The 13,917-nt window shown below is 61.7% G+C and overlaps 2 protein-coding genes across 2 annotated transcripts in view; both read left to right on the plus strand.

The window, feature by feature from the left end:
* The window catches only part of ANKRD24 (ankyrin repeat domain 24), a gene marked incomplete at both ends in the record, with an annotated part of 8,176 nt that extends 2,226 nt beyond the window's left edge, over positions 1–5,950 (plus strand). Inside the window, 16 exons of the mRNA XM_082011079.1 lie at positions 141–205; positions 447–504; positions 585–655; positions 899–1,005; positions 1,092–1,279; positions 1,852–1,880; positions 2,036–2,128; positions 2,669–2,773; positions 2,890–2,934; positions 3,047–3,145; positions 3,222–3,294; positions 3,416–3,537; positions 3,615–4,871; positions 5,370–5,507; positions 5,601–5,666; positions 5,873–5,950. Of these exons, the coding sequence (XP_081867205.1) occupies positions 141–205; positions 447–504; positions 585–655; positions 899–1,005; positions 1,092–1,279; positions 1,852–1,880; positions 2,036–2,128; positions 2,669–2,773; positions 2,890–2,934; positions 3,047–3,145; positions 3,222–3,294; positions 3,416–3,537; positions 3,615–4,871; positions 5,370–5,507; positions 5,601–5,666; positions 5,873–5,950 (2,594 nt within the window). The remainder of the gene's footprint in view (positions 1–140; positions 206–446; positions 505–584; positions 656–898; positions 1,006–1,091; positions 1,280–1,851; positions 1,881–2,035; positions 2,129–2,668; positions 2,774–2,889; positions 2,935–3,046; positions 3,146–3,221; positions 3,295–3,415; positions 3,538–3,614; positions 4,872–5,369; positions 5,508–5,600; positions 5,667–5,872) is intronic.
* Positions 5,951–7,273: 1,323 nt separating this feature from the next.
* On the plus strand, positions 7,274–9,607 carry EBI3 (Epstein-Barr virus induced 3; the record flags this gene model as incomplete). Its single annotated transcript, XM_082011113.1, has 6 exons — positions 7,274–7,361; positions 8,070–8,294; positions 8,388–8,505; positions 8,615–8,787; positions 9,155–9,318; positions 9,455–9,607. 6 exons carry the CDS (start codon positions 7,274–7,276, stop codon positions 9,605–9,607), a joined length of 921 nt encoding a protein of 306 aa, XP_081867239.1.
* Between the last annotated feature and the right edge of the window lie 4,310 nt (positions 9,608–13,917).

Genomic DNA, 13,917 nt, shown 5'->3' on the forward strand with positions numbered 1-13,917 from the left:
GCTCCTGGGGATGTCCCATTCCCATTTAGCCCCAGTCCCGCAGATCCTCCTGTGTGCCCATCCGTCTGTCACCTAACCAGTCCCCTCTGCCACAGACCCACTGTCTGTTCTCTGACTTGTCCGTCTGTCCCTCTCCCCAGGTTACACTGCCCTACACCTGGCATCCAAGCATGGCCACCCACAGTGCGTCAGCAAACTGCTGCAGGTACCGGGGCTGGGAACACAGCACTGCGAGGGAGGGTGCTGTGCCAGCAAGGTGTCCTCTCTGTCCTTGAACTCCCTTCCCTCACCAGTGGCGTTGGTTGGCATGGTGGTTCCTGGCTCTGCCTGGTGCTGTGTGGTGCTGCCTGGCACCTGCTCGGCCTTCCACCATGCCAAAGAACCACATCCACGGGTGCAGTCTGTCTATCTGTTCCCTGCCCTGTAACCCAGGCTCTCTCCTTCAGGCCTCCTGCCCTGTGGATGTGGCCGACGGCAGTGGCCGAACAGCGCTGCACCACGCAGGTGAGTGGGGACAGTGCCAGCCCTGTCCTGCTCATGTCCCCATGGGAGGCAGAGTGCTCAGCCTCTGTCCTTCTCCCCAGCGGTCAGCGGCTGCATCTCATGCTCGGAGATCCTCTGTGATTTCAAGGCTCCCTTGAACATCAAGGACAAGGTGAGATCCCACTGCTCCTCATCCTGCAATGCTGTGCAGAGCAGCAAGGGGCCAGGCCAGGGCTGCCTCTGAAATGCAGCAGCTTCTGGGGTGGAACGTGGCAGCTGGCAGAACCTGGGGTTCCTGGGGTGAAAACATACCATGAAGTGGGATGTGGAAATCCAGGAGATAATGGGAGCGGGGTGCCCCATGGCGGGATCTGAGCCTCATCTGCGCAGCCTGACCCAACTTAACCTTGCCCAGGATGGCTCCACGCCGCTGATCCTTGCTGCCAAGATGAGCCACTCAGAGCTGTGCCGGTACCTGCTGCACCGCGGCGCAGCGATCAACAGCCGGGACCTGCAGGGGAGGTGAGTCTGCACTGGTGGGGACTGGGGGCAGACAGGGAGATGAAAGGAATAGCCCCCCTCACCTCTTCTCCCACCACTCTGCTCAGGACAGCCTTGATGCTGGCCTGTGAGAATGGCAGCGTGGAGACAGTGGAAGTGCTCGTCAACGCTGGTGCCAGGGTGGCCGTGGTGGACTCCACAGGCCACAACGCCACACATTACAGCCTGGCCACAGGCAACGCTCTCATCCAGCACTTCCTGCAAGAGGCTGCTCAGCGCCGGTCCTGGGCCAGTGGTAAGGCAGCTGTGCCACCCTGGTGCTCCTTGTCGGCAGGGCGCAGACCCACGGGGGTGTTTTCACCCTGCAGGGTGCATTGGGGCAGGGATGGCTAACCCATGGCTGCAAAAGGTTGTGCAAGGTTGGGGGGCACATGCTCCCTTTTCCCACGTGCTGGGGGTGCCTTTGCCCATGCTGTCACCAGCCGAAGGCTGGGAGGTGGTGCTGAGTCTCGGTTGCCTGTTTCAGTGTCTTGTACATGCTTGCACACACGTGTTCACACATGTCTATCAGCCAGTGTGTTTGTACGTGTGTCTGCGTGTGCATGTCTGTGTGCATGTGTCTCCTTGAGTCTGCACACATGCGTGCACCCCTGCTGTTACAAGCCCATGTATACCGCCATATTTGTCTGCCTGCGTGTGTGCCCCTCTGTGCACGCATGTGTGCGTGTATCCCCTGAGGCCAACCCCTGTATGACCACATTGCTACGTGGGTAGAGGGGCACCTACACGTGGGCTCTGCCTGCTGTACCCACCCCTATGATACCCTAAACCTCCTCAATTTCTCTTTCCTCCCACTGTGCCCCGCAGAAGAGGAGTCAACTGAGCAGACGTCCCAGGTAAGGGCTGCCTGGCTGCCCACCTCTCATCACGGCTGGCCCCAGCCAGGGGTGGGGGTGCCCAGGAGCCCTGGGCCTCTCCAAGGTGGCGATGGGTCAGGAAGAAGGGAGGCCACTTTAGATGTGATGTCCCCTCTGCCTTGATGTCTCCGCAGACATCTTCACCCAGCCAGTCATCCGCCAGGGAGAAGAACAGCACCCCAAGGAAGAGGAAAGCCCCTCTGCCTCCCCTGGGCATCCCCAGCCAGGTGAGAGGGGGATCCCCCTTAGCTCCACGTCCACACCCGGCTTGGCAGGTGCAGGGCAGCCGAACCTGTTTGCCTGCTCAGGCAAACTTCTCCAGCTTTGCCCTGCCGGGGGGCTGCGTGGCAGCCCTCCTCCCTGCAGTGGAGGCGATACTTAGGGGCTGGCCTGAGCTGCAACAGAGGCTTTGTCCCCACTCCCGGGGTGCATACAGCACCCCAGACCCTGAGTCCCTGCTGTGGGCAGGGCAGGGGCTATCAGCCCCTTTCAGCCCCAAAACACCTCTCACCTGAGGGGCTGTGCTGGCGTTGGCGGGTTCGTGCCCTGCCAGAGCCTTTCCTTCTCTCTCTGGTGTCAAAAAGCACCCTGCACACCCTGGTGCCTGGCTCGCCCGTGAGGGCCCATGGCACCCAGAGAGCCACTGCTGAGCTGGGCTGGGCTCAGCCTGCCACAGCCCCCCTGATGAGGATGGGCAGGAGGGGGCCAACAGTGGGGAGGGGGCTGGCAGTGCCTGGTGCTGAGGCTTGGCCGCCACTCATCTGCAGGAGGACCGAGATGCCTATGAGGAGATTGTACGGCTGCGGCAGGAGCGGGCCCAGTTCTTGCAAAAGATCCGGGGCTTGGAGCAGCAGGAGAAGCAGAGACGGGAGGTACCAGTGAGCCACAGGGTCGTGGGGGAGATGCCACCGTGTCCCTAGGGAGCGGAGGGGATGGCAGGCTGGGGACAGCATTTATCCCTTCCTGTTTTCTCTCCGTGTCCTGCTAGCGGGCAGAGCTGGACGAGGGTTCCCTGCGCTTCATGGAGAAGCAGGTGAGGCCGGTGAAGCAGTGCCCTCTGCTCTCTGAGGGGTCCTGGTGCTGAGGATGTCATCAGGACGCTGGTGGGAGCAAACAGGACCCTATGCCTGTGTCCTGCCCCACAGATCCAGGAGCTGGAGGAGCAGCTGGCGGCACGGGATAGTGAGAAGGAGCAGCTGGGCAAGGAGGTGGAGGCTCTGCGGAGCCGCTTGTCCTCACTGGAGGTAGGTGCAGGTAGCAGCTGGCAGTGCCAGCGGCTGGGGTGCACGGGAGCTGACGCTTGTCACTCTGCACCCCCAGAATGAGAGGGAGAACACGAGCTATGACATTGAGACACTGCAGGATGAGGAGGGAGAGCCGCTTGAGTTCCCAGGTAGGGCTCTGCCTGCCTCCCAAGGCCCCTGTGGGGCTGAGCAGCCCATGGGGAGAAGGCACCCCACAGCAGGGAGTGGGGTCGTGGGCAGACATGGTACCAAAGTCCTCGCACCCCGCAGGGGCAGAGCTGCTGCTCTCCAAGAAGACGCTAAGCCCCTCGGCCGAGGAGCTGCTGGCCACGCTGCAGGGGCAGGTGCAGTCCCTCACCGTGCAGAACAAGGAGCTGAGGGAGAAAATACAGGCAAGTCCCCATCTGTCCATCTGTCCCTCCCTGCCTCCATCCCCTGGCCACTGGTGGCCTCACCGTCCCCTCGGCAGGTGCTGGAGAACTATGAGAGGGACGAGAGCAACCTGCCCACCCCAGGAGACTTTGTGCCCGCCAGCCTCTACAACGCTCTCCAACGCGAGCTGGAGCAGTTGCGGGCGCAGAGCTTGGAGCTGCCGCAGGGCACGAATGCGAGGGACGAGGCTGGTGGGCAGCCGGAGGGGCAGACCAGTGCCTCGGAGCGAGCCCCAGAGCAAATCACGGAGGGGAGTGCGGCGCAGCGGCTGACCGAGGAGCCGGCCTGGACCTGGGGCGAGTGCAAGGCGGCACTGGGCGAGCTGCGGGTGCCACACACGCAGACCTCCTCCTCCACGGCCGAGCGGGAGGCTGGTGCTGAGCTGGCGGAGGCCCGGGCAGCCCTGCAGCAGGCGCAGGCAGCATTGGAGGAGCGGGAGCAGCTGGTGAAGGAGCTGCAGGCTCGCTTGGAGGCCGGCACAGAGGCCGTGGAGGTGACGGCCTCCCTGGGGGCCTCTCTGGAGGAGGCATCGAGGGAGAAGGAGGCCTTGCTGGAGCGCTGCAGCCAGGCAGAAGCGGAGGTGGAGGCCCTGCGGCGAGAGCTGGAGGCCAAGGCACAGGACTGGCGGGCGGCGGGTGGCCCTGAGCCGGAGCCAGGGGTGCTGGAGCGACGGGTGGCCGAGCTGGTGCGGCAGCATGAGGAGGTGACAGCCCAGCTGGGGCAGCTGCGGGAGACGCTGGGTTGCAGGGAGGCCGAGCTGGGCACCCTGCGGGAGCAGCTGGCCGCCCGGCCGGTGGGGCGGCGGGAGCACGAGGAGGCTCTGGCGCAGCTGCGGCAGGCGCAGGCGGAGGCCGAGGCCCGGGTGCCGCGGGAGGAGCACGCCCGAGCTGTGGCGGCGCTGGAGGAGCAGGCACAGGCGCTGCGGGAGCAGGCGGCTCAGCTGGAGACGGCAGCAGAGGCCAAGGGGCGCGAGGCCGCCCGGCTGGAGGCCGAGCTGGCGGCGGCGGTGCCGCGGGGAGAGCACGAGGCGGTGCAGGCACGGCTGCGGGCCGAGGCGGCGGCGCTGGCCCAGCGGCTGGATGAGCTCTCACGGCGGCACGAGAAGACGTGCGAGGAGGTGTTCCGGGTGCAGCGGCAGGCGCTTTTCATGAAGAGCGAGCGGCAAGCGGCGGAGGAGCGCCTGGCCACCGCGCAGAAGCAGCTGGTGGAGGCACAGGACGAGGCACGGCGGCTGCAGGAGCTCCACGGCCAGGTCGAGGACTCGGCCCGGCTGGTCAGGGACAGGGACAGGAAGGTAGGGGACAGGGAGGAGGTGTCGGGGGTCAGCGAGGGGCTCCTAGGAGGGGAAATGGTGGCCTGGGTGCTGCTCGGGTGAGCTGAGCTGGCCGGGTCGCAGGGGAGATGCACTTGCAAACATGCACACATGCGTGTACACAGATGTGTGCACACATATACATGTACATGCATGTGCACACACATACACCCACATGTGCAAATACATGTGCTTGCACACTCTTGCACGCACCTGCACATACATGCACGCTTGCACACATGTGCGAACATGGACACAGGTGCACACCAGCGTGCAGACTTGCCGCTCTCGTGACTGTTCCCCTTTTTTCCTCCCCAAGCTGAGGCTGAAACCAGGGGCAGAAGGGGTGGGGTGGGAAAGTCCCGGCTCTGCCCCTGCCTGGGCGCAGGGGCCACCCCGGGGTGGCAGTGGGCACATCCATGGGTGCATGCCAGGGGAGTTGGGACTGAGGGGTCCCTGTAACCTCTGTGTGCTGTGCAGATCACTGAGCTCTCTAAGGAGGTCTTCAGGCTGAAGGAAGCCCTGAATGCCCTCCCCGAGTCCCGGGGACCACCGCAGTCACCCCCCGAGACTGCCACGCTCCAGGCCAGGATCGGTGCGCTGGAGGAGAAGCTGGTGGTGGGTACCGAGGGGCTTGTGGCCGTCACCTGGTGGGTTCTGGGCTTCCACAAGCCCCTGGCCCCATGCTCAAACCTGCTTGCTCTCTTGCAGGAGACAGAAATGCATCACAGCAAGGTGGTGACACTGTACCGGAGCCACCTGCTCTACGCAGTGCAGGTGAGGTGGGGACATGGCTGTGGGGGAATGGGGGACACCTTGAAGGGGGACTGGGGCACCAGCCGGACACAGGTTGGTGCCCGCACGCACGGGGGAGGCAGCAAGGGGCTGGATCCAGGGACTGCCAACCCAGGGGTGCTTGGCCCATGCACAGAGACTCCCTGAAGTCCCCTCTGACGTCCCCACCAATGTCCCCTCCACCCCAGGGCCACATGGATGAGGATGTGCAGAGGCTCCTGTGCCAGATCCTGAGGATGCAGCGGCTACAGGAGCAGGGCAGGTGAGCCCCTGCCAGAACGGCAGTGCCACAGGGGTCGGTGGCACAGCCAGTGACACGGCGGGTGGCCAGGCCCGAGATAGCACCTTCTGTGCCCCTTTGCTTCCCCGGGCAGCACCCTGTCACTGGCACACACACCCCCACACCCAACTGGCCCTGGGGGCCTGTGCCAGCCCCCCCGCTGCCCCACACACCCCAGCACAGCAGCAATAAAGTATTTATACTCACGCCAACGGGATGGCTTATCTCTGTGGGGGGACAAGGGTGGGCACAGGGACACAAGTGTGTGGTACAGGGCACGGGGGTGGTAGGGGATCGGTGCCATCATCTCCTCCAGCCTTGATGTCCCCAGGTGGGAGCGGGCGAACATGAAGGAAGTGGGGTGGTGGCATGGGAAGGGTTGAAATCCTCTTGGCCAAAGCCAAAAATGCTTTCCTGCGGGTCTGGGGCAGGCAGAGGCCCCATGCGCGGGGATCCCTGTGGAGCCCCACTGGGGACGGCGTTTCCTGCGCGAGGAAGTGGGCTGAGGCCGGCCAGGGCTGCGGCTTCCTGCACTGGCGGTTACAGAGCCTCTGGTCACAGATGCCTGGCCCTGCTGCGGTGAGCATGACGGGGGACAGGGCTCCCCATGGGGCTGGGGGCATAGGAGGGTGTCAGGGGCTAGGGGTGGCCACACAGCGCCTGCTGAGGGGCACCACGGGGAGCCCCTTGTCCATGATACAGGGAAAACCAGGCCTGTCCCGCCCTGCTGCTGAGCCAGCCGCAGCCAGGGTGGGCGATGAGGAGGGCAGGATCCATCCCTGTGGCTTGGTCACAGTGGGGAACTCGGCTTAGCCCCCAGGCTGGGTTTTGGGGGGGTCTCTGTGAGGGACAGTCCTTCCCCGGATGCCCTGGGTGGTGTGGGCCACCCAAGTCCGCTGGATCTTCCCTGACCAAGGCCTGGAGTCACCCAAAACCCCGATTCTGGGCACAGGACTGCAGGGGTGGCTGCAGGTCCTTGTGGGAACCCCCAGAGGGAAACCCCGCTCACACAGCGTGCTTTCGCTCCGGCCTCCGCACCCTCCTCCTTCCTGGCAGCAAGATCTGGCCACTGCAGCAAGAATCCATCCCCTGTCCCCGGGATGTGCGGCAAGGCCAGAGGGGAAACTGAGGCACAGCACTGTGGGGTGGCCCGGAGACGGGTTTGAACCCTCGGCTTTAGGGCGATATCCCTGGAGCACCTGGGGACTTGTGGCCATGGTGTCCCTGCTGTCCCCTGTCCTGGGGTTTGACCATCCTGCCTGCCCCCACAGGTCGCTGGAACTGGGCAGCTCTGCTGAGTTTCCCTGACATGAAGTGGCTTTGGGTGGTGGCTTTTGTGGCACCTGCCTGCACCGTGCCCTACAACAACAGCATGGTGGGTGGCAGCGGGGACAGAGGTATGAGGGGACGGGGACAATGAGGACAGAGATATGGGGGCATGAGGGACCAGGGATGGCGGCAGCTGGGATGGAGGTATGAGGGGACCTGGGGGGACAGGTGGGCTGGGGACAGAGGTATGGGGGACTGGGGAGGGACTGGGGGCACTGGGATGGAGGTTGGGGAGATTGTGGGCCACTGAGGACAGTTGGACTGGGGGAACAGGAGGGCTGGGGGCAGAGGTATGGGGGCATGGGGGACTGGCGATAGGGGGACTTGGGGGCTGGAAGGGATGTATGGGGGATCTAGGGGTACTGGAGATCCCAGCAGGACTGGGCAGACTGGGAGCATTGGGGATGGAGATGGAGGGAGCAGGGATGGAAGTGTAGGGTCACCAAGGGGACTGGGGACACTGAGGGGACCAGGGACAGAATTACAGGGCATCTAAAGATAGAGGTATAGGGACACCGGAGGGACTGGGGACATGGGGTGACTGAGGACAGAGGCACAGAGGCTGGGGGCACTGGGGAAGAAGGAGCACCAGGGTGCTGGGAACAGAGCTGGGGGGCCAGGGAGGCACAGACCCCTCCTGACCCAGCATCACCCTGTACTGCTCCTTGCCCCCGCCAGGGTGTGTCCCCTTGGGACAACCCTGCCGGGGACCACAGCGGGGAGATGGGGGGTTGCACCATGGGGTGCAGCCCGCTGCCCACTGCCACATCCCCCAGGCCGCTGTGCCCTGCAGCACGGCACCCTGGGCACCGAGGTGCTGTTGCGGTGCCCGGCTGCGGCGGGGGGCCTGGTGGAGTGGCGCCGGGGGGACACTGTCCTGGGAACGTATCCTGCACTGGGGCTGGCCCTCCCCAACGCCAGCCTGGCCCACGAGGGCCACTACAGCTGCCACCACCCTGGCACCGGCGAGACCTGGGCCACCGTTTGCCTGCGGCTGGGCTGTGAGTAACCCTGGCCCCACTGTGGCCCCCGCTGCTGGCTGGGGGTCGCCCCAGGGAGGCCGGCAGTGGGGTGATGGCTGTCCCCTGCCCCAGATCCCCCTGCACTGCCTGCTGTCGAGTGCTGGGCCATCAGCTACCCGCAGGCAGTGAACTGCTCCTGGGTCCTGGCCCCCGAGCCGCTGCTGAGCACTGACTTTGTGGCCACGTACAGGTCAGTGGGGGGTCCCAAGCCCTGGCTGAGCCCCCCTGTGCCTGTGTCGCACGTGGGGCTACAGACAGAGCAGCCTGCCCCTCGCCCAGCTGCCGCCACTGCCCCACAGGCACGGCATGTGGGGGGCCACAGAGATGGGCGAGTGCATCCGCACCGGGCCGCGGAGCTGCTCCTTTGGGGATGTGCAGATGTTCTCCCTCACTCCCTACGTGGTGAACGTGACGGCCGTGAACCCTCTGGGCGCTGCCTCCAGACTCCTGCCCTTCCTCCTGGAGAGCATCAGTGAGTGCTGCTGGGACAGGCCTGGACACCCCAGTCCCCCCCTGCCCCTCACACTTAACCTCCCAGGCAGCCTGCTGGGGTCTAATCCAGCCCTGGGGCTTCCTTTGGGCCCTTCCTCTCTGGTTTGCTTCCCTCCTTGGGATGTGGAAATATCAGTGCAATGATTTGCTGGGTCGCAGACCACCTCTGCAGCCTGGATTGCACAGCTTGGTCAATGGGGCTGGCGGACACGGTGTGGCTGTCCACAGCGGCCTCGTGCCGGATCCCCCAGCCAGCATCTCACACCTTCATTAACTCCCTGCTTCATTAGTAAAGCCAGACCCCCCAGCCAGTGTCTCACACCTTCATTAACTCCCTGCTTCATTAGTAAAGCCGGACCCCCCCGAGGACCTGCGGGTCTCACCCATCCCTGGGGAGACCAAGAAGCTGTTGCTGGAGTGGAGCCCACCAGGGTCCTGGCCCTTCCCCGAGTACTTCCCGCTGAAGTATCGCATCCGCTATGCCCAGGAGGAGGACTCTGTCACCAAAACGGTACTGCCCACCCCCACTGCATCTCCCACCCTCCCACATGGGGTAAACTGAGGCACAGCTGAGGGATGTGTCCCAGAGCAAGGGCGTGTCCTGGCCCCTTGGCCCATGGGTGCCCCTAACCCTGCTCTACCCCCAGATTGGGCCATATGAGCAGACATCTTACACCCTGACGGGAGTGCAACCCGGGACCCTCCACCACATCCAGGTGGCGGCCAAGGACTTCACAGACTCCGGGGAGTTCAGCGCCTGGAGCCTGCCAGCCTCGGGGATGCCCTGGATGGAGCCATGACAGGCAGAGCAGGGCCAGCGTCCCCTTCCCCATCCCACTCCTCTCCCTTGTCCCACCGAGGGACACCATGTGCCCCAGCCACTCTCTGTCCCCATGTCCCCAGCAGTGTGGAGCCGTCAGTACTGGAGGGACCCACCAGAGCCAGTCAATAAACCAGCTTGAGGCCCTGATCCCCATCCCGCTTTTGTTATTTTCTCCAACCAAGCATCTGAGCTGCCCCTGGGGACGGTCCCTTTGCTGTCTGTGAAGCTGGATGGGGCCGGGCTGGTCCTGGCCATGGGCAGAGGGGAGGGCACAGTCTCCGAGTGGCCCTGATCACCTCAACTGGTCCCTATGGCCTGGACTGGTCCCTATGGAGAGTCCAGACCAGTCACTTTGCCAGCTCAAGGCCTTGGTTGGTGCCTATGGCCTCAGCTGGCCCCTTTGAACCCCATGGCCCAGACTGGCCACCCCCAAGGCCTGTATGGTCCCCGCGGCCCCTCTCTGTGGTCCGAGGACGCCCCTAGATCTGCCTCCAGGGCTCCACCTTCGTCCCCGGAACCTTCCTTCGGGCCGCCGCGCACGGGCGGGCTCCTGGGGGAGGCACAGCTCGCTGAAGGATGGCAGAGATAGCCAGTAGCAGACGAGAACCCGCCGGGCAGCCTCCCATCCCACCAATAAACGGCGGAGGGAGGCAGGGTTATTTCCAGGAAGTGGCAGCGACCATGTCGGGGCGGGAGGTGTTGTCCGTGAGCTGGGGTGGGTGTTCCCTGGTCGCTGGAGGGGGTGGGGGTGGTGTACGCGTGTGTTTCTCTGATCACTGTGGGGAGATTTCCAGGCTGAGGGGATCTTCAGCATTTCCCGGGTTGGAGGGGTTCCTGATCGCTGGAGGGGGGGCCCCCAGGCTGAGGTGGGCCTTGGGGGGACCCTAATTGAGAGAGGTCCGCAGGCCGTGAGGGGTAGCTGGTGGGTGTGTGGTGTCTCAGGCTGATGGTGGGCTCCAGGCTGGGAGGGAGGGCCGCTGAGCTGGGGAGTCCTCGGCAGAGCAAGCGGGTTAGGGCCTAAAATCATGCAAGGGTTGGGGGTTTGGGCCAAGGGCTCGGAGCCAGGCAGAGACCTCTGCCTGGGTCTGTCAGGGAGAGCTGGACGGGCTGCTTGGCCCTTGGGAGTGTACCTGTTAGTGGGGGCACACTGGCTGCATCTGCATGGAGCCGATGCTTAAGGCTGGTAAAGGCAAGCGGGAGCCTCCCTGCTGCGGTTCACACTCCTCTGGGTACATGTGGGTCCCTGCAGAAATGTGGTCTGCAAACTTCGATCCTGCTACATCACGAACTCCCCAGGGACTGGCAGTGCGTGGTATGGCTCATGGCCCCGTTCAACATGCGGTAAGAGGGGCTATACCGGTATTCTCTGGTAGAGAGTAGAGAGGGGCTACTCTGTCGTAGGCAGCAGTGCAGCTTGCTGACCCCGGCTAAGCCCGGCCCAAGCGTCGGGACTCTGCAGACACCGGTGCTGCCCCCTGGTGGTGTCATGCGCGGCCGCCACTCGGCGGCGCTGTTCGCACAGGCGCAATGCGAGCTCGCGTGCTCGTTGCCGCCTTCCCGCGGTTCGGCGCCAGTACGGCTGGCTGGGCGCTCTGCGCATGCGCACGACGGGTTAGCGGAGCGCTCCTGCCCTCCGTCGGGGCGTAACACCGTAGGCGCCCTTACGACGCATGCGCACTGCGGGGCTAGGCGCCGCCAGGGTTGCGCATGCGCAGTGCAGCGGCCGTGCAGCCAATAGGCCATGTTGGTCTCCTCGGGCTGCCGGGAGCTGTAGTCTTCTGTCGCTGGGCTTCCAGGTTGCCCTAGAACCATCTCGGGAGCTGTAGTCTTCAGCGTAGCCCTCTTTGACCTCCTCTTGTTCTCTCACATTCCCTCCTGAGGTCTTTTTTTGTGCCCCAGAGCAGTTTTCATTGCCTGTGCTGTCTAGGATGACTATTCATTCCCATCTGTACTCTGCTCGGATCCCATCTTGAGTTCCACATTGTTTCCCCAAGCACGGGAAGGTGAGGGCCTGCAACAGCTTTCAGTCCTGGCTGCTTCTGTGGGGGAGCCCTCGGGGGTGGGTCTCCATTTTGGTCCTGGGCCCTGGCAAGGGTGAAGGTGAGGATTAGGTGGCAGAGCAAGTGCGGAGCCCCACAAGCACCCACACCCTCCCCAGCCCCTCGCCCCAGTGGAGCCCTTTCCAGGGTGCTCAAGAGGCCCTGGGGACCTCCAGTGTTCCCTGGGGCTTTTACCGGGCTGTGCCAGGGCATGGGTAGGGCCCTGCTGCCCTCCAGAGAGCCCCAGGGCCTTTGCTGGGCTTTGCCAGCACCTGCAAGGAGTCCTGCTTCTCTCCAGAATTCCCTGGGTCCTTTGCCCTGTTAGGCGAAGCCTGGGCAGGGCCCTGCTGCCCTCCAGAGAGCACCAAGGACATAGCCAGTCTTTGCAAAGGCCCAGGCTGGGCCCTGCTGTCATCCAGAGTTCCTTGGGGCATTCACCAGGCTTTGCCAGGCTTCTCAAGGGGCCCCGCTGCCCTCCTGAGTGACTCGGAGCCTTTGCTAGGGCCCTGCTGCCTTCCAGATGTTCTCAGCACCTTTGCCAGCTTTTGGCAGGGGCCTGGGCAGTGTCCTTCTGCCCCTGAGAGTGCCCCAGGGCCTTCACTGGGCTTTGCCTGGGCCCGGGCAGTGCTTGCTGTCCTTAAAGGGCATTTTGGAAAAGGGCTCGTTCATCTCATGCAGTGAAGTTCCGTCTTGCTCCAGCTGATGGCACGATTGGGAGTGTGTAGAGCAGAGATTTTTCTCAGGAAGATAGACGGCATGTTGGACAAAGCCCCAGTTCTCCGGCTTGAGTATTTGATATTGTACAGTGTGGGTCTCGGCCTCGCACCACGCCAGTATTCCCACCAATAATGAGTTCAGAGAAGAGCCTGTTTCTTATAAAATGAGAAAATAAATACAAGCCAGGCCAAGTCACTAGGTCAGAGATGAGACAAGAGTTATCTGCAGGACAAGCAACCAGCAGTTTGAGGCTGTAAAGGACTTCCAGCCATAGGAATGGGCTCCCACCAGCAGGAGTTAATGGCATGTCAGTCCACAGGAGAGCTTCCTTCCATAGCACATGTGTGTTTGAGGCAATAATCCCTCCAGGGTTTCAGCTCCTTCTCTGTCTGACTTACAGCTGTGTAACCTTCCAAACACACAGCAAAGGCATTTTTCTCTGGGAAAGTGTCAGCTCCCTTTGGCCTCATGCTGACAATCAGCCATTGTGTGTCCATCGGTGATCCAAAGCACACTAAAAGAGACTCCAAACTGGCTGGGCTGAACACCTGGGCTTTCCTGGTGCAATTGTATAAGCCAAACAGCCTTTGAGTTAATACTGTGGTGTATGGAGTGCAATCAGGTCTCTGGGATGGGAAGTCTGTGCAGTTTAGAGCAACTAATGGCTCAGTAATGTGTGTAGGTTAGGAATGCACCTTTACGAGGTCTTGTAATGGCAAAAATTCGTCATACGTATGGGGACAAAAGTCCACCTCCTGATTTTCTTTGCATTTTGTGGATTCTGCTATTTGAGCAAGGAAAAAAAATTACTTATTTCAGGGAGGCAGAGTTGCTTAATACTTAAAAAACAGGAGCAATTATTTTTATTCCTGGCTCCATCACTTGCATCAGTGTGTGACCTTAGGAAAGACATCAGCTTTGCTGCAAAATTTCCGTATCTTTAGGATGACAATAATAACTGATACCTCACAGGACACTGGAGTGGAACTAGTTAATATTCAAAAAGATCTTTCAGCTTTTTGTTGATTCAGATCTTAATAAAGCCATTGCTTGCAACACAAGGTTTGCATTCTAAAATCAGTTTAAAACAGCATAAATTCCATATTCCTTCTAAAATGTGATGGTGAATTCATGAGAGCTTTTAAAGGATGGTTCCTGTCATCTGATCATCATGTGTAGTTTTTTTTTGTTTTCTCTTCATACCTTCTTAATAAGAAATTTTTGCATTTGGATTCTGATTAAAAAATGTCCTTGGCAGGGCAGTTTTTTATTATTGCCTGGCAGCTCTCAAAACTTTCACAGATGTTTCTCCATCATTTACATTCAGATTCTATTTCTTCAATTTTCTCTGTAACCAAAATACACCACTTTATTAATTTCTTTATGGAAGCCGAGTTTTTGGAATACAAGGCAGCGACCTGAGGCAGTTGGTGTGTGCTTGGTTATCGTATCTCCATAGCTGGAATATCTCCATGGCGCTCTGGGAACATGAGAACATACACAGCTACAAGACCAGCCCTCTTAATGAAAC

The sequence above is a fragment of the Phaethon aethereus genome, assembly GCF_964289735.1.
Source record: "Phaethon aethereus genome assembly, chromosome: 26".
In the NCBI taxonomy this organism is placed as follows: domain Eukaryota; kingdom Metazoa; phylum Chordata; class Aves; order Phaethontiformes; family Phaethontidae; genus Phaethon; species Phaethon aethereus.